The 18252-nt window shown below is 41.5% G+C and overlaps 4 protein-coding genes across 4 annotated transcripts; 3 read left to right on the top strand and 1 right to left on the bottom strand.

The window, feature by feature from the left end:
- Positions 1-2720: 2720 nt before the first annotated feature.
- oprk1 (opioid receptor, kappa 1) lies at positions 2721-5841 on the top strand (the record flags this gene model as incomplete). Its single annotated transcript, XM_083689566.1, has 3 exons — positions 2721-2965; positions 4213-4565; positions 5306-5841. The coding sequence occupies 3 exons, from the start codon at positions 2721-2723 to the stop codon at positions 5839-5841; spliced, it is 1134 nt and encodes a 377-aa protein (XP_083545692.1).
- Positions 5842-9765: 3924 nt separating this feature from the next.
- chmp5a (charged multivesicular body protein 5a) lies at positions 9766-12523 on the top strand. The gene is made up of 8 exons (XM_083689769.1): positions 9766-9913; positions 10351-10455; positions 10605-10651; positions 10771-10864; positions 11057-11128; positions 11283-11391; positions 11617-11732; positions 12040-12523. The coding sequence occupies exons 1-8, from the start codon at positions 9845-9847 to the stop codon at positions 12088-12090; spliced, it is 663 nt and encodes a 220-aa protein (XP_083545895.1). The 5' UTR covers positions 9766-9844; the 3' UTR covers positions 12091-12523.
- Positions 12524-13650: 1127 nt separating this feature from the next.
- Positions 13651-16217, top strand: bag1 (BCL2 associated athanogene 1). The gene is made up of 7 exons (XM_083690682.1): positions 13651-13728; positions 14031-14156; positions 14340-14422; positions 14521-14634; positions 14744-14851; positions 14966-15028; positions 15122-16217. Exons 1-7 carry the CDS (start codon positions 13692-13694, stop codon positions 15209-15211), a joined length of 621 nt encoding a protein of 206 aa, XP_083546808.1. The 5' UTR covers positions 13651-13691; the 3' UTR covers positions 15212-16217.
- Positions 16218-16516: 299 nt separating this feature from the next.
- On the bottom strand, positions 16517-18177 carry myl12.2 (myosin, light chain 12-2). Its single transcript, XM_083689794.1, has 4 exons — positions 18110-18177; positions 17535-17741; positions 17258-17419; positions 16517-17086 (listed from the first exon to the last, which is right to left on the bottom strand). Exons 2-4 carry the CDS (start codon positions 17716-17718, stop codon positions 16914-16916), a joined length of 519 nt encoding a protein of 172 aa, XP_083545920.1. The 5' UTR covers positions 17719-17741; positions 18110-18177; the 3' UTR covers positions 16517-16913.
- Between the last annotated feature and the right edge of the window lie 75 nt (positions 18178-18252).

Below are 18252 nucleotides of genomic sequence, written 5' to 3' on the forward strand. Positions count from 1 at the left end.
AGTGCTGCATGAATCCATGGAACATCAGGGGAGGCTGGTGGAGGTCGAAATCAGAGGACGGGCTCATTGTAATGCATGGAACGGAATCAAACATACGCACAATGAGCCTGTCCCCCAATTTCTACCTCCACCAGCCTCCACTGACTCCTTGGATTCAATCATCACTGATTGCTGTATGTCTCTCTGTGGAGTTGAGAGCCACGTGTTTAACAGAGATCTCCACTAGCAACGCTCACCTCTCCTCAACAAGAAGTGGGATATTCATCATCATCCTAATTGCTCATGATCAGTTTCTCCCAGTGCTGTAGTTGATATGTAACATCAGCATTAGTTTGAAACATTACAGGTCTTTGGAACTTCTAAATGTGAACCAAGTAGATTCAAGATACAAGATTCTTTATTTGTCACATGCATACAAGTACACAGTGAAATGCAAAAGTGGCAGTGCCAAAGAGTAGTGCAACAATACGTTTTAAAATAGAATAAAATAAAATAGAAGTACTAAAAAATATAAACAGTATGAACAGTATAAGCAATATAAACAGCGGATGGATGATTATGAGTGTGCATATGTGTTATGTCATGGATTGACTATGCTTTGAAGTGATAACACATGTACTGAGCTGTGAGGTCCTCGTTTCTGATGCTTCTCTTAGTCATAGGCTGAAGGTTTCAAAGACCCAGGTGAACTGTTGCATAACCATCAACAGCAGCTCTTTCAAACTAGGTGTTTTGGTGTCCTAGAATGGTATGCCAGGGAAACCATGTTTGTTTGTTACTTGTGTGTGCATCTACTCTAACCTGGCTCAAGCTAAGATGGACGTTAAAGAGCAGGGGATGCTGTCAGTGACATTGGTCCCCCTTTCCCACATGCCTTGGTGATCTTTTCCTGGAGTAGGGCTTGCTCAAGTATCAGCAGTTGGAAAGATGTTAGTCATGTGTTAGGTCATTTCTAAAGATAAAACTGTATTATTTATTTATTTCTTTGCTGGTGTCTTCGTTCTTCCCACCCTCAATGATACACCTATTGAACACGGGTGTTCTAGAGAACATTATGTTGTCATGGAAACATTAAAAGCTTTTTACCTCCAAACAAACTGCTGCTTGCATCCTCATTTCACACTTCAAGGTCATTGTGACTAAACCTCCTACTTCTCTCTTATTATCTCTTTTTCTTTGAATCTCTCTCTCTCTTTCTCTCCTGACCTCTTCTCTATGACTCTCATCCATGAAAAAACAATCTCTTAATTTCACAAGAGAGCCTACGTCAACAACTTTTGAGACTCCGTTTGTAAGACTTTAATATATGAGAATGACCCTGTAATGACTAGCCATCAATTTATTTTCATAGGCTACTGGGATTTGAAAATGCATCCTTTGCTTTGCAGTGCTATCCCACCAAGTAGTTACTTTCATTGTGTAGTCTAAATGTAATCATTCATTCCTGTGGACAAAGAAAAAGAAGAAACAAAGCTTTGTAGGCCCACACACAATACTTACTCTAACAATAGATTAGAAACACACCCAGAGAAATATGTGTAATGCTCAAACTACACCTGCCAGGGGTCTCTAAGCAACAAGTACTCCCATGTTTGTGATTGGAAGAGAGAATCAGCATCTGCATGTGGCAAACTCCTCTGTAGGTGTCTTTGATGACCTGTCACCTTAGGCGATAAATAGAGAGGCAGGTTTTACTGGCAACGATCGTGACCCCTCGCTCTACAAGTACTTGTCTAAAAGCCCCTCGAGGGTCCTAGCTGTAGACCTATGTTTGCATGTCTGCATTGCAATGCCAATTGTCACAAGAGTTGCTAGGAGACCACAGTATATTTGAGTGCATCTTTGATGTAAGTTTTTACATAATGTTTTTAAATATGCACGACTGTATATGAGATATGAATTCGAATTTACTCTATTCAGGTTATAAGAACATGGGAGAAAAAGCCTTACAAATCTAAGCCTGCAGTACCACTGTCTTGGGGGAGACTGAAGGGCGAAATTAGAATTTTTGTGATAGAAAATGATAGTGTTCTATGAAATTAGCAATATTTCCCATGCCTATTTCTAGGCGTGTGTGTTATCATTAACAAAGTAGTTAATAAGTTGCAATAACAATGGTATGCTCATAAATATTGCGAAAGAATGTCTATTCAACTGTGGTTGCCGCATTTATCCGAGTATGTGGATGCCTTTGGGTGGATATTGTCATAGCTCTGAGCTCTGATGTCATTCAGCGCGAGCGGCAGAGGCTTGGAGAGCGCGCCTGTGGGGAAGTCGTCGGAGGAGTCCATGCGGACAGTGAATTCTGTGCGAGTGTTCGCAAGTAAGACATTTTAAAGAAGGATTATCAAAGTTTTCACCGTGCGTCTGTTTAAAATATCCTGTTCAACCGACGGACGATTTTTTTTTTATTCCCCCCCCCCATCAACTTTTGAAAGCAAGAATAACAGAGGGTAAGATTTCTAAGATATCAGACTATTGGTGTCCTTGATTTGTCAATTGAATATTGTCTGTTCTGTTCTTCGTTTCAATATTGACACTTGACAGTCTAAATGTTTCAATCATGAACAGTATAACACCAATTCATAACATTTCATTATACACATTTTCCTCATACTGTCCGTCTACGTATTGATACTGTGTTGAACTTTTCTATAGCGCAGCCAACCAGTTTAAACTACTGTAGCCTATATCATCCTTCTTCTCTCCATTTCAGCACCATGGACAGCGATGTTGTGCATATATTCAAGGAGGACAAGTGTCCCTCCGGGCGCCCGGAGGAGTGCGTATCCAACTTCACCTGGCAACCCAGCTTTTCGGACATCTTTAACTACACGGCCAACGGCAGCTGGATGAACGAACCAGAGCCTATGTCGCCGATCATACCCATCATAACCGCGGTGTATTCCGTTGTGTTCGTGGTGGGCTTGGTGGGAAATTGCTTGGTCATGTATGTCATTATTAGGTAAGTCCACTTTTGTCCCACACTTTTTTTCCAACCTTGATGAGGGTACAGTTAATCCTCTTGGAATACAGAGCTGTTATTGTAGTTGGAATCACTTTCAACAGGCACCTCTTACCATGTAGTGATCTCTCACCACCCTAATATGGTGCCATAACAGTCTTCTGAATATGGACCGGTTATGTGCTACAATACCTGTCAAAGTCATGGGACAATAAGGTCATAGTTATATGGTTATGTCATGGTTATAACGTGTTGATTCAGGTGTTTCAACTGCTACCAGTGAGTGACATTGGAAGGTGTTGTCAGACAGTTTTGTGCGCCAATTTGAGAGCTGCTGTTCTGGAGGGTTGAAGTACTGATGTTTTAAAGCGCCGTTGCGCCCCCATGTGGACATGTGTAAAAAAGAGGCATGAGAGGAAATAATTAACTAATTAAATCGGAAATAAAAAATAATTAATTAATTACATTCATGTAGCATAATCTTTTACTTTGTGTGTGTGTGTGTGTGTGTGTGTGTGTCTGTGTCTGTGTCTGTGTTTGTGTCTGTCTGTCCTTGATGCCTCTTCTGTATATAAACTACTCAGGAGAGTTGAGTGTAACTGAAATTTGTTGTTGTTGTCCTCTCTCCCCCATTCCATTATCCACACAATGGTTCCAGAATAATAAAGGTCAAAGTTCAAGTGTACTTTATAAATGAAATGCTTTAATGAAATGCTGTAATTTCATACAGAACGCCATCAAAAACGAGATGGTGCATCTCCAATAAATAAATAAATATACTAGTATGTATGTACATGTAGGGTGATGGTCAGACAAGAAGAAGAGACAGCTCTCAAGAATATCACACAGAAAGGCCAAGGAAATCACTGTTCTGAATCACAAGCTGATATTCTATGCTATTGCAGTACGTTGTCATTTCTTCTTAGCCCAGTATGTAATAATGGATGCACTCCGCTACTCAGGTTTGAATCAACTGTAATGTGTTCATCCAGTATCTCTCCCTCTCTCTCTCTCTCTCTCCCTCTCCCTCTCCCTCTCTCTCTCTTTCTCTCTCTCGCTCTCTCCCTCCCTCTCTCTCCCTCTCTCTCTCTCTCTCCCCCTTTCTCCCTCTCTCTTTCTCTCTCTCTCCCTCTCTCTCTCCCTCTCCCTCTCTCTCCCTCCCTCCCTCTCTCTCTCTCTCTCTCTCTCTCTCTCTCCCTCCCTCTCTCTCTCTCTCTCTTTCTCTCTCTCTCTCCCCCCCTCCGCAGATACACAAAAATGAAAACAGCCACCAACATCTACATCTTTAACCTGGCCGTGGCCGACGCACTGGTGACCACCACCATGCCTTTCCAAAGCACAGACTACCTCCTCAACTCCTGGCCATTTGGCGAGGTGGTGTGTAAGGTGTTCATCTCCATCGACTACTACAACATGTTCACCAGCATCTTCACCCTCACCATGATGAGTGTGGACCGCTACGTGGCCGTCTGCCACCCAGTGAAGGCTCTGGACTTCCGTACCCCTGTCAAGGCCAAGATCATCAACGTCCTCATCTGGGCCTTGTCCTCAGCTGCAGGCATCCCTGCCATGGTGCTTGGCAGCACACAGACCAACAATGGTAGCCTATCTCACCCACACCTGGGCTCTGTTTAAGATTAAGATTGTATCAGTAATGGCTTAGTTGTTGTTGGTTTGTGGCTGGCGGTGTTTTTTTTATTTTGCCACTGCACAAAATAAGAGCCTTTATGCCATGGCTTTAACTGTGATTTGGTTATTGTCTTCCCGTTATTTGCAAAGGAAAAGGTTATTGCTTAGATTGTCCTTATACTTTTAATGAACAATGTTATATTCATTAACTGAATTTCTGATTTGACTGGAATTGCCCCAACTCTGCTAGTACCTTTCTACTGGAATGAAGAGTAAGTGCTTCAATAGAGGCTTTCTGTAAAGGCCAATATATTATGGTGTTGTTTGAGATTAACTGTGACAAGCGTAATGGATGTTCCCTGAGCCACTGAAAGCTTTTTCAAATGGTCATTCAAAGTGTCTGACATCAGAGAAAGAGTTTGATCGATGGTTCCCCTTTTTATTTAACCACAGCAAAGGAGAGATTGATCAACAGACTCTAATGTTGGTTTTAGCTTGGTGACATTCTCACTCCATCATTCTAATTCTGTCCCTTGGTGTTTGATCCTCTAGAAGTCAAATGAGTAGAACAGACATGGTCCCCCCAGACCATGGCAATTTGGCTAGTACTGTACACCAAAGATGGCTGCCAGTTCACCACTATGGAATATGAATGGGCATGTCCATTCTACTCATTCTAATTCTATGTTTGATCCCGCCTATAATTGTCAGGTACCACCGAGTGTGCCCTGCAGTTCCCTGACCCCTACAGCTACTGGGACACCGTGATGAAGATCTGTGTCTTCATCTTCGGCTTTGTGGCGCCCCTCATCATCATCAGCGTCTGCTATACCCTGATGGTGCTGAGGCTTAAGAGCGTCCGGCTCCTCTCCGGCTCCCGGGAGAAAGACCGGAACCTCCGGCGGATCACACGCCTGGTTCTGGTGGTGGTGGCCGTGTTCGTGGTGTGCTGGACGCCCATCCACATCTTCATCCTGGTCAAGGCGCTGTCATCCGGCGTCCCCGAGACCACCGCTGTCATGGCGGCCTACTTCTTCTGTGTGGCGCTGGGCTACACCAACAGCAGCCTCAACCCCATCCTCTACGCCTTCCTGGACGAGAACTTCAAGCGCTGCTTCAGGGACTTCTGCTGCCTGGGGAGGGTGGCGGGGGACAGGCAGAGCGTGAGTCGGGTGAGGAGCACCCTCCGGGACCACTCCTGCCCTACAGAGGCCAGGGGGGTAGGGGGGCATGGCAGACCTGTATGACTAGCAGTAGAGCTGTCCTCCTTCCCCTATCAGGGCAGGGAGGACTCCAATGACCTGGGCTTGACTCAGATCACCACAGCTATCTGAGGGAGGGCAGATGGTTGTTAAAGACAAGCATCAGTCCTCAGAACAGAGTCTGTAGTGACCTCTAGTGACCAGAGTCTGTAGTGACCTGTACCAGTCATCAGATCCTGATGACACTTTACTGGGCTGCATCACAGCATAGCATTTTGTAATTATAATGATAATATATAACAATTATTGAGGTGAAGCTTAAAATGTATTATAATGTAAACCTTTAAGATTTATTTAATAATTAAACATGTGAAAATCTGATGCTGATAGGTTTTTTGACCATAGGCCAAATACATTGTAAAAAGTTACTGTGTTTCAGTCATCTAATGAAAAGATATCATCCTGGCAATAGGATAAAGAGGACGAAACAAAGAAAGCTAACTAAAAACTCTTTGTTGTTTATACACAATGTAGAATTTATGGTAAAAAAATGTAAGCATTAAGATAGTGAATAAGTATTTTCAACTGGTTCCCATGAGCATGCAGTGAAACTGCAAAGTGAAATTGCAAATTCTAACTTGCATTTTGTGTTGTTTTGTAATGTTTGTACAGTATGAGTGTGTGTTTTCTGTAGTTAGGCTCCTGTATTTGAATTGTAACTGAAAGCTGTGTTTTCTTGTGAATCTGTGAAGCAGTTCTCATTAAGATGAAAAAAAAAAAAAGTATTTCCACTTTGATGTCAAAGTGATAATGAAAATCTAACACTCAGGGAATGTTTTCAGTGTCTTGCACATACAGTAGGAACATAGACTCTTTATTGACGAAGAGGTGATCATTCAGATGTGTTTGCCACAAAGTAAAGTTCTCAATTATCCAGTTTTTGTGCCATTTGGAAATAATCCAGTTTTACTCTTGAGAAAGACACAGTAATGCCATGTCACTGTCACTATACTGGAAGTGAAAATTCAGAAATAGCGCTTTCATCACAGTATTTGAAAAAGGCTCAAAAAAGAATTTGTGCAAATTGGGCAGAGGGCTCTGAAGTGGCAGTCAGCATGACTGCTGCATTATACTGTATATCTACTAGTCAAGTTGTAATCAGTGTTCAATGTTTTTATAATGGTATTGTTATGATATGTTTGTATACTCTAAGTATATTGATTGATTAGATGTGTCAGCTTCTGTTACAATAACATAATGTAGAATGTAAACAATAAATTGAGAGATGTTGCATTTACTGCACATTCTCAGAGATTAACAGTGGCTTATTACAGTGTAAAGGCTTTGCCGGTGTATTTTAATGCAGCTGTTCAAATGAATTGAGCGAATAAATGAATTTAATGAACATTAATGAATGTATACAGATGAAAAATGTGTCTTGTATGAAACATACAATGTGTATCTGTACATTTCACATGAACATAATTCTTCATAATGTTTGTGGACTGTATTTCTATCTATCTGTGGTGCCATAATTCAGTGGTGTCTGAAAAAAACCCTCTCTCGCTTCATATCTAAAATGGTAATCGAACCAACACTAATTAGTTGTCAGATGTTATTTTGAAAGATATGAATGAATGGTAATGGAAGGTCTGATGGAAAATCCACAGTACCCTTAATGCGTAGGAATTACTGTACAATATGTATTTATGTAACTTATGTGTTACATACTGCTTATGTAACACATAAGCAGTAATCAAAGCAGAAATGTTTGTTTTGTGTGCCTTACCCTTATACTCTTAACTAATCTCTCATGTTAAAAAAAACAACAACTTTATCATATTTATAATTGTTTTATTATAATTATTATTATTTAGTTCCATTAAGTGGTGTGATATACAATGATACAATTTCTCACAGTAGAGATCCACTACACCCAGAGTGGATCTCAAGAGCTAGGTTTGAGTAACACTGTGTACTATATTGCTTACTATCTATTTTGTACTTTAACTGTGTACCTGTAAGCTTTGAATGTCAATACACAGTTCACATATACCCAATAAAGAAAATGTGAGGAAACTGAACATGTGTGAATCTTTGTTTTATTTATATGTCATTTAGCTGATGCTTTCATCCAAAGCGACCTACATTGCAGTGAGTGCATGCATTTTTCAGTATATATGGTCCCAGCGGGAAGCGAACCCACAACCTAAGTGTTGTTAGTGCTATGCTCTGCCAACTGAGCCACAGAGGACCACTGTTAGGACCACTGTTATTTGATGACAATGAAAAGGGTGGCAACACCCTTTACTGTCACACGCCATTGATTTCTGTGGTAGCATTGCTATGGTAACGAGGACCATATGTTTTACATTTACATTTACATTTATGGCATTTAGCAGACGCCTTTATCCAAAGCGACTTACAACAATACATTTGTTTAAGTAAGTGAATCATCTATCCAACAGTCATCATAAGACAAAGTAATCAATGCTCACGCCAGGGGTCGTAATGCCAGTAGGCTAATTTAAAAAAGAAAATATATTTTATTAGCAGGAGAGAACTCGTACAGGGGGGTAGCAGGGGAGAAGCGGTCTCGGGGTTGGGGTTGGGGTTAGGGTTAGTATAGGGGGGTTAGGGTTGGGGTTAGGGTTAGTATAGGGGGGTTAGGGTTGGGGTTAGGGTTAGTATAGGGGGGGTATGTTCATATGTCCCTTACCACTGGAACATAAATGGCAGCTTTCACAGCCATTATGAAGATACAGCAATATGAAAATATCCAAATGCAGTATTTTACACACACACACACACACACACACACGCACGCACGCACGCACGCACGCACGCACACACACACACACACACACACACACACACACACACACACACACACACACACACACTCATCTCCCTCTTTTCACACACATATTCCTGCATTACCCACACATTTGAATTCCATCAACCACCTGAATGAGAAATGTTTTCATCATTGAGAGGAAAGCTTATGTAGACCTTCTAACCAATTCCTGCTGTGCGCACTTGAACAAACCTTTTAAAACCTGAATTTAAGCTTTTTCATTCACTTCATTCTTTGGTGTTGGATTGAGAGTTAGCGTTACCATGGTGAAGCTTATTGGTTGGAAGGCAGATCACGGCCAGTTGTGGCGATTGTGAAACATTTTGTCAAGGTGGCCTTGGAAGGGCGGTCTTGTTTGCATTACTTCAAACTCTAACCACTGCAGTTCTGTAGAGGCTTAAGTGAAATTTTGATACTATTGATTGTAGTATCATCTCTTATTTAGGCAATTCCCAGTACTGCCTCTCACTTGCAAATCTCTTGAAGGAGCTGGGTTGTTTAGCTGTGTCACTGTCATTCAGATAGATAGGAATTGAACAAATAATGCAGTATGCACATATTGATGGTGAAATACATGAAAACAATATCACCACCACAACATATCATACATGCTTACAGTTGAGGGACCGTAAGAAAGCATTCAATGACTTGATATTGAAAAAATTGTTTACATCTTTGCAATAGTGGTGCCATAAAGTCTATATCCATGACAGGGTAATCCATAAACAGTATTATAATGCTGTTATGTTGTCTGCCTGTACATGAACTGTACATAAACTTAATTAATATTCAGCTACATCATGACCTATGTCGAAATTCCTCTTCTCCTGCAAAATCTTTGTTTGCTCTGTTGATTCATTCATGGCTATACCTTGTATAATCCTTTAATCTCCACAAAACATCAATTTCCATCCCATAATCTCAGTAGGACAACAAAGACTGATGGAAATCAAGCTACATCTTTGGGGGGACAAAGGGATTTGTTTTAGCAGGTGCAATCCGCATCCTCGCCGCAGGAGGGCAGTCAAAACTCTAACATAATTGGCTACCGCAAATTATTTCGACCAATAGCATGGCTGTGCGTCAATAGCACTGTTTCCGGGTGTCTTCAGCCGTGGAAACACTGGTCTGCTTTGGATTTGATGCTTTTTCTTTCATAAGGAGTTGTTAAGCTCCAGGGAAATTGTAAAAATGAATAGAATATTTGGTCGGGGAAAACCGAAAGCACCTCCTCCAAATCTATCGGACTGCATTGGAAATGTAAGTCTGGTCCATTGTTGTCATAATGCAAAACATCTTAGCTATAGCTAGCTCAGTTACCATATAGGCCTAGGTCGCTATAATCGAATAACGGGTCAACCATTAGGCTATGTTCGCTGGTTATGTTGTAGCTCGTTTCAGCACCATGACAGCGGACAGCCGTGATACTGTCAATGATCTTGCTGAAAGCCTAAGGATAAGCTAAACTCAATGCCTCAAAGGCCAGCTTTTACTTCTTATTCCTTGGGAATTAAAATGCAAAACTTTTAAGAAATATCCATGATTTTCCCCCCGTCATTTACTAGGGACATTTCTTTGACCATGTTTTTTGGTTAGTATTAATTTATGAATAATAGAGTGAAGCAGGACGGATACTAGAATGACCCCACCCTTTCTAACCTCTTCACAATTCTCCATACATAATTGACTGCCCATAGGTGGACGCAAGGACGGAGTCCATCGACAAGAAGATCGCCCGGCTGGATGCTGAGCTGATGAAGTACAAAGATCAAATGAAAAAGATGAGAGAAGGCCCCTCAAAGGTTAGATACATACATACATACAGCACCTCCATCAAGGGATGTTGTCTTGCTCTAGTTCTATTGTGTATTAAGCTGTGCCACATCATGTTGGTAACTTGATGAGTAAGTAAGACTGGGCCTCTTTTAACATCCTTAACTTTCCTTTACAGAATATGGTGAAACAGAAGGCAATGAGAGTACTGAAGCAAAAGAGAATGTGAGTAGTTGTGCCATCATTGTTAAAGACTTTTATTATGTGTGCACTCATTTGATTAGGGTGACAAGTATAATAGTACTTGTTAAACTGGTTGGATTTTCAACTACATGTCATTCCAGGTACGAGGGCCAGCGAGACCAGCTAGCTCAGCAGTCCTTTAACATGGAGCAGGCCAACTATACTATTCAGTCACTGAAGGACACTAAAACAACAGTAAGAACAGCACTGACGATATCTGCCTCTCACAATAATGCACATACTGTACCAGTTGTTAAATCCTGACTTAAAGGACAATTTGGCCTGTCAAATTGTGTGCGGCGTTTGATAGAATAAAATAGAGTATTAGTAGTTGTCATCCATTTAGCATATTTGCCTGTAAGGCTGTACACGTGTTTTTGTTTCCAGGTGGAGGCCATGAAGATTGGAGCTAAAGAAATGAAAAGGGCCTACAAGGATGTGAAGATCGATCAGATTGAAGTATGTCATTTTCTATGTTTTCCACCATACTATTGGATTGTAAAACTAAAAACTGTACCATGATAAACTGAAAACTGTATGGCATATACTGGCTTAAACATGATGATAATGATTCCATGGAGCTGAGCTGACTGTGGTTTGTCTGTGTCTCCAGGACCTACAGGACCAGCTGGAGGACATGATGGAGGATGCCAATGAAGTACAGGAGTCTCTGAGCCGCAGCTATGGCACCCCAGAGATAGATGAGGACGACCTAGAAGCAGGTGTGTGTGTGTGTCTGTGTGTGTCTGTGTGTGTGTGTGGGTCTGCGTGTCTGCGCGCACGTGTGTGTGTGTGTGTGTGTGTGTGTGTGTGTGTGTGTGTGTGTCTGTGTCTGTGTGTGTGTGTGTGTGTGTGTGTCTCTGTCTCTGTCTGTAGAAATACATTTAAACACCCTAGTGTGACTGGGACAGTGTGAATGATAGTAGATGTTGTGATGTTGTTATCAGAGCTGGATGCCCTCGGAGATGAGTTGTTGTTGGATGATGACAACTCCTACCTGGATGAGGCTTCGTCTGCACCCTCTATCCCAGAGGGGATGCCCAGCGACAGTAAAACAAACAAGGTGTGTGCCTCCTCCTTGCTTCATCACGTTGTAGCTAATGTCATACTTAAATCAATCACTGTAACAATCAATATGAGTATCTACAGTATGATGATGACGTCGACAAGTACACATCCCACTATTTGTGCAACATTATTACAGTATAATTTCTGCAATTTCCTATTACTAACATCATTGCATACTGTACCAACTCTATAACAGGTTTGCCACCTCAAAAAAAAAAAAAAGGTGTAGTGTAAAATATAAAGAGTTGAGCCCCGCTGTGCAGCAATAACGCATTTTGTCTTGTCTTTTACTTTGTTTTCAGGATGGTGTTCTCGTGGATGAGTTTGGTCTGCCACAGATTCCTGCTACATAAGAAAGGACTGGATGGGACAACTGCACTCGAACTGAAACACTTTTATATGTAGAGTAACATTTATACCTGCAAAACAATTTGGCCTGAAAACACTACATACTGTACTAAGTTACAAAGCTATTGAAGCTGTCTTTGTGTTGGGTTTCTATTGTTACTACTACCATGATAGCATGTGGCCTTGTAATATACTATGTACCTCCTTTTTCTCCCTTACCTTTTTCTCCCTTTTCTCATCTTGCTCATCAACCGTACTACCAGTATTACCCAGGACGTAACAGATGTTGTGTATGACAGTGCTGAACCCCGTGGTCAAGACAAGTCATTAACATTTTGCTACCAAGTCGTCAACAATGGAATTGATTTCCTTACTGTCTGTAAAATATCTGTGCGTGTGGGTCGTTTGAAACGAACATAATAAATTATACATTTTAAATGCATTCTGAAGGCTTGTTTATTCAATGTGTTATTTTCTCCTCTTTTTTACTTTTTTCTTCTGTTTGTTTGATTTCTTCTTCTTTGCAGTCAGTTTTGCCTTTTTGCTTTTTGGTCTTTTGTCAGAGTTGTTTGCTGACTGCTGTGGGTTGAATTCCACTCTCTCACCTTGGCACTTATCCTGTTGGTTATGAGAATGAAGAATGACATCAAACTTCACTTCTCTAACATCTGTTGAATTTCTGTAGAAACATCTGTAGAAACCTATAGAAGAAGGCTACCATTACTTTCCTCTGTCCATATGATCAATTCTGTACATTGTTAGTAGAGCATGTGTGGGTACCAACCTGAAAACATTTATGACATGTCTCTGAGGACTTCATGAATCCAGTGAAGTCCCCTCTCAAGCACTCTGCGCAGTAGCGTGTTCCACACCACCTACACATGTAGGTCTAGAATAGTGACGCAGATAATATGATGAATGCATTATTAACTTTGCCATTATCAATTGCCATTGAGTTGTATTACTGCTGCTGCGTTTTTCCTTACTGTGTCCACGGTCTGGCAGCCCCACCTGCACATGACCCTTCACAGGAGCTGTCTGGAATATGTCCCCCCAACTTCCTTGATTACCGCCAAATATGTGACCAGCTTAGTCTCAACGATGATTTCTTTGGCATGCTACTTGCTTCTTCTAGGGTTCTCCTGTTTATTGTTTATTTTATTTGTTCATGTCTGGTGTGTGTACTGTGCATTGCCAAGGTGACACCTTTTATCACTGCCCACAGTTGTTGTTGGCAACTAGGAGACAGGAGAGAACAGCTAAGTGTACTCAGGTATTTTATGACATGTTTAAGCAAATAGCAAAACAATATAGTATACATAAGGTGCGGCTAAACACAACTTACACGCATCAATCAAATATCAGAGTATCAGACATGACAGATAGACATCTGATTTAATCAGAGAAACGTTAAAAGTAAGAGAACATTTGAAGTTCATATGCATATTTCAAATCATTGATACAAGGTTGAATGTTGAATTCACAGTGTTGATATCTGACTACATTGTAGCGCAGCTCGCTGACGTCAACATGTAAACATACATACGGTTTCCTGTATGTCCAGGAAGTAACACACCGAAGTGGATGTTCACTCTAGTACGAAGAAATGGAGGAGAACACGATAACAGTGACTGTTGCTTACGGTAAAGTCGAATTCAGTTTGCTTTCCAGCACAATGAATAATATATTTGTGCTCTCTTAGAAACAGCGATGCAACGATGGGGTTGAAACAGAAACTGGTGTTGCAGGCGGGCTAGCTAGCATGCTAGCCAACGTTAGCTAGCCATCCATCCATCCAACGGCAGTGCAGTAGCCGGCTAGCCACCGGGTGCTTACTCTACTTCGTCTTGGGAACATATATGAAGCTAGCAGCTATGTGCGATCAGGTGTCAATATCTTTGATGTACAATGTATTTACTGTATGCTGCGTCCCGTCTATCATCAGGCTCTACGAAGCACAGTATCACGTTAACGGGGCAGGATGGCAATGAACCGGTGTTGAAGGACTTGTCAGATGCCCTCACACAAGTCACTGGAGTTCCAACACTTGCACAGAAACTGATCTTCAAAGGTAGCTAGCCTCTGTCATCCTAACGGCTATGCCCTTATGTCTTTCCTGCTGCTTGCCTCACAATTAACTTTACATGACATGTCGATAGGTTGAAGAAGTGTAACTGAAGGTGCTTTGCTCACAAGATGTTTCACTATGATGTTGTTTGTGCACGTTAGTAACTCTGTCATTCATGCGTTGCAGGGAAGTCCTTAAAAGAGATGGATGAAAGCCTCTCCAGCTTTGGAATAAAGCAAGGCTGTAAACTAATGATGATTGGGAAACGGGTAAGACCTTAGCTGTTTTGCTGTCACTTACAGTATGCCTTTCTTCATTGTAAGTTGATAGAAATGGGGCTAGCTGAATGGTGTGTTTCTGTCAACAGAACAGTCCTGAAGAAGAAACTGAGCTGAAGAAGCTCAAAGACATTGAGAAGTCGGTGGAGCAGGCGGCCAAAAAGCTTGAGAAAATGGATGGGGAGCTGACAGGGCTTAAGAATGTAAAGAACCTTATTGATGTACCAATCTAGTGCTTATTCATTTTCTGTTGTGTCAAATACTTATTGGGCCAGTTTCACTGAGCTTTCACTGGCTCTTTTTGTTTCACAGGGTTTCCTTGCTAAGGATCTCCAGGCAGAAGCACTTAGTAAACTGGACCACAGGGTGAAGGTGGCATCAGAGCAGTTTATGAAGATCCTGGAACAGATGGATTCCATGGTAATATAATATCCTCAATCCAGCTTTGCTTAATTCTGATCCTGGAAGTCTATCTACACTGCTGTATTTACCTATTAGTCACAGAACAAGACTGAAACATGCCTTTTTTAACAGAGTTTGCCAGAAAACTTCAGTGACTGCAAGTTGAAGAAAAAGGGACTTGTGAAAACCGTGCAAGTAAGTCTGTGTTCCATTGCTAATTAACTATTTCAGTAAGTGTTGAGGGCAATCTGATAACCTTTATCCCTAACCTGTATGTTCTTTACACAGGGTTTCCTTGCCCAGTGCGACAAGATCGAAGCTGGTATATCAGATCACCTGGCAAAGATCCAGTCCAAAAACCTTGCCCTGGCAGAGTAGAGCGATGAGACCTCAGACCTCCATTCCATAATGTACTGTACGTTGCTCCGTGAGCAACAGAACACTCTATTGTGAGCTTCAGGTCTGGAGCAGGTTCTCGTGTATTTATTGGCATGCCAACATGTGTGTGTGTAAGAGTGCCCTCATGAAAAAAGCATCCAATGAACAGACAGTTTGAGGTTGGATGGAGAGTACACTGACCATGTTTGGTAATTATTTGATGCAACCTCAAGAAACATCCCCTGGGTTAGGTTCTCAGGGACAAAGACAAGGTGCTGTTAAAGATATTTTGAATGAAGAACATTTAGTTAAAGGATCAATATTGTCCTTTAGACTTTGACAGAGTGTGCAGTCTTTGTTGATGCATGTTGTTGTTGTTGGCAGAATGAGATGACTGATATAGTAAATGCAACTGATAATGCAGAGTTCCTCTATCAACAAATTCACAACTTTGTCAGATCAGAAATGTAAAACTGCCAATTGTTCAATCCATGTATTGTTGTTGGAGGCAATGAACCTGTAATACAACAAGACCTCTACACACAGGGAATAATCTTTCCCACCATATTTACATTATAACCTTTTTTATGTTAACTGATATTACAAAGATGGATTCATTAATAATGTGTTCATTATACTCAGACATTATACTGTACTGGTTTATTCAGTGTTCAGGAGGCTCTACTCCTCTCGCTGCTTTGTCCTCTGAATTCATTGTGATTATTAACTTGTGTCTAACCTCATCCTCAGGCTATGGGAATGAGATTAATATGTCTGACTTGAAACACAGTGAAACACAGAAGGTGTTTTTAATTATGATGGCCAGTGACAAACCAGCTGTTTTCCTGTTACTCTCCTTGTGTTGGCCACTCTGACTGACCCTATGTTGGGACGTTGAGCTGCAGGACATATTCATACACGAACCCTAGGATATTTACCAATCATTTTATGACCTCCATTTGCTGAATGATTTCATGTTGTGTGGTATTTCAAATAAAAAGCTCTTCTGATGATGGTCTGTCTGTGTCAATCAGTAATTTGATCTCTTCATTGTAGTATTGAATGAGCCAATCTCTGCCCATTCTCAAGATACTGGAGGAGTCATGGGTACAAAAGGTGTGGTCTGGAAACTCCTCTTGCACCATGAATTCATCCCAGGATGAAGCAACTGAAAGAAAAGAGCAAAAGTTCCGAACTATCCCTCCAAGGACCACTAGTGTGCCATCATCTGGCTTCATCTGCCATCTCCATTCCAGTGATGACCTTTAAAATAACTTGTACACATCTTGTGTGTTACATGGGTAATATAACTTTATTTTAAAAGCATAATTAATTACAAAATATAAAAATACAGCAAAACCAGGCCATTAACCATGATTGACATGTTCTTCATTCCAGTTTTATTTTTCAACCTTTTCCACACTTTGATGGTTTTCTTTTACAGTAGATCTTTCTAAGCTACAGTACTGTAGTCGCTTAATAGTGTAGCATTGATGTGCAAATCTGCTAAGACAGACATGGGGGGGTAGGGGTAGGTCCAGATGTACAGTTGAACAGCCTAAGAATAGATGTTACCTTGCATTGTAATTGTACAGTCTTGATTAACATGGATGTTCTAAACCAGGTAAAAACCTAAGACAAATAATACACGATATATGAAATACAAAACAGAGGTTTTGCATTTGTATGCATAGTAGTCCCACTAATCGTCCTTGTCCTTAGCACCATGCTTGAGGATGCGGGTGAACTCCACATAGTTGAAGTTGCCTGTCTTGTCAATGGGGGCCTCCCTGAAGAGCTCGTCCACGTCCTCATCTGTGAACCTGTCACCCATGGTAGTCAGGAGCTCCCGCAGGTAATCTTCCTGAACTACACCTGTAGAAAATAGAAATCCTCAATGAGAATTCACTCCAATATCAATATTTTATCAGATATTTTCATGCCTAAAATGTGTCTGATGTTGAGATGATACACAGTATCTCATGCCACCTACAGTGAAGGCCCACTATGCTTGACCTGAATAACGTGACCGAAGCTTTTACCTACCTGTCCCCTCCTCATCAAAGCAGGCAAAAGCGTTTCTGATCACATCCTCCGGGTCTGTGCCGTTCAGCTTCTCTCCAAACATGGTGAGGAACATGGTGAAGTTGATGGGGCCGGGGGCTTCGTTCATCATGGCTTCAAGGTATTCTTCTGTAGGGTTCTTACCTGGGGAAATACAGAAAACGCAAGTGAGTGTGAATCGATCAAGTGCATGAAACAAGGTCTGAGGCCGACTATTTCAATTTAGCAAACATCTGTGTCATTTTGTTGAGAGAAATACCCAATGAAGCTAGCATGTCATGTAGGTCCTCTTTATCAATGAAGCCGTCCCGGTTCTGGTCGATCATGTTGAAAGCCTCCTTGAACTCCTGGATTTGGGACTGGTCAAACATGGCGAAGACATTGGAGGTGGCACGCTGGGGGCGCTTTTTGGTGGTCTTTCCCTTAGCCCTTTTGCTTGACATTGTGGTGGTTGGGGTTTCTCTGCCTGTAACAAAAGAAAGAGGGTGTGAATGACCTCATTCACAGTTTATGGGGAGCAAACCTAGTATACACTCATTTACATGTAAGCTCACATGTCTGGACACATCTAACACACCTGCCTGATCACCGTCACTAGCAACCTGAGAGACATGAGTAGCAAAGAGGAGCTTAGCTAGCTATTTGTTAGCCCTTGCCCTGGCATGTCAACACTGGTGAGATAGCTTAGCCAGCTGCTGCAAATTACAAGCTGGCCAGCCAGCCTTTAGCATGCGAGCAAAACAACTAAGTACCCGCAGCTGTCTTGATATACAGACAACAAACCTCACCATAAGCTGTTAGGTATTTGATATGAATGACAATAACCATAGGTACCTGATAAGAAACTGGATTATCTCGATAAGGAAAATGCGATGTTGTTTGCTGGTGAAGTCCCTTCTTCCAGAATTGTCCAATCACAGCGCGAGCTGGACAGAGGGAGGAAGGAGGCTGGAAGGTTCCATCAGGGGCGGCAGAGG

This window comes from Argentina silus, assembly GCF_951799395.1.
Source record: "Argentina silus genome assembly, chromosome: 18".
Taxonomy (NCBI): Eukaryota; Metazoa; Chordata; class Actinopteri; order Argentiniformes; family Argentinidae; genus Argentina; species Argentina silus.

Coding starts and splice junctions, on each gene's coding strand:
- myl12.2 (XM_083689794.1), bottom strand. CDS start 17,718: ATGTCAAGCAAAAGGGCTAAGGGAAAGACCACCAAAAAGCGCCCCCAG. Junction 17,420..17,534: donor TGACATGCTAGCTTCATTGG/GTATTTCTCTCA, acceptor GTATTTCCCCAG/GTAAGAACCCTACAGAAGAA. Junction 17,087..17,257: donor CTTTGATGAGGAGGGGACAG/GTAGGTAAAAGC, acceptor TATTTTCTACAG/GTGTAGTTCAGGAAGATTAC.
- chmp5a (XM_083689769.1), top strand. CDS start 9,845: ATGAATAGAATATTTGGTCGGGGAAAACCGAAAGCACCTCCTCCAAAT. Junction 11,392..11,616: donor TGAGGACGACCTAGAAGCAG/GTGTGTGTGTGT, acceptor TGTTGTTATCAG/AGCTGGATGCCCTCGGAGAT. Junction 11,733..12,039: donor GCGACAGTAAAACAAACAAG/GTGTGTGCCTCC, acceptor CTTTGTTTTCAG/GATGGTGTTCTCGTGGATGA.
- bag1 (XM_083690682.1), top strand. CDS start 13,692: ATGGAGGAGAACACGATAACAGTGACTGTTGCTTACG. Junction 14,635..14,743: donor AGCTGACAGGGCTTAAGAAT/GTAAAGAACCTT, acceptor TTTGTTTCACAG/GGTTTCCTTGCTAAGGATCT. Junction 15,029..15,121: donor GACTTGTGAAAACCGTGCAA/GTAAGTCTGTGT, acceptor TTCTTTACACAG/GGTTTCCTTGCCCAGTGCGA.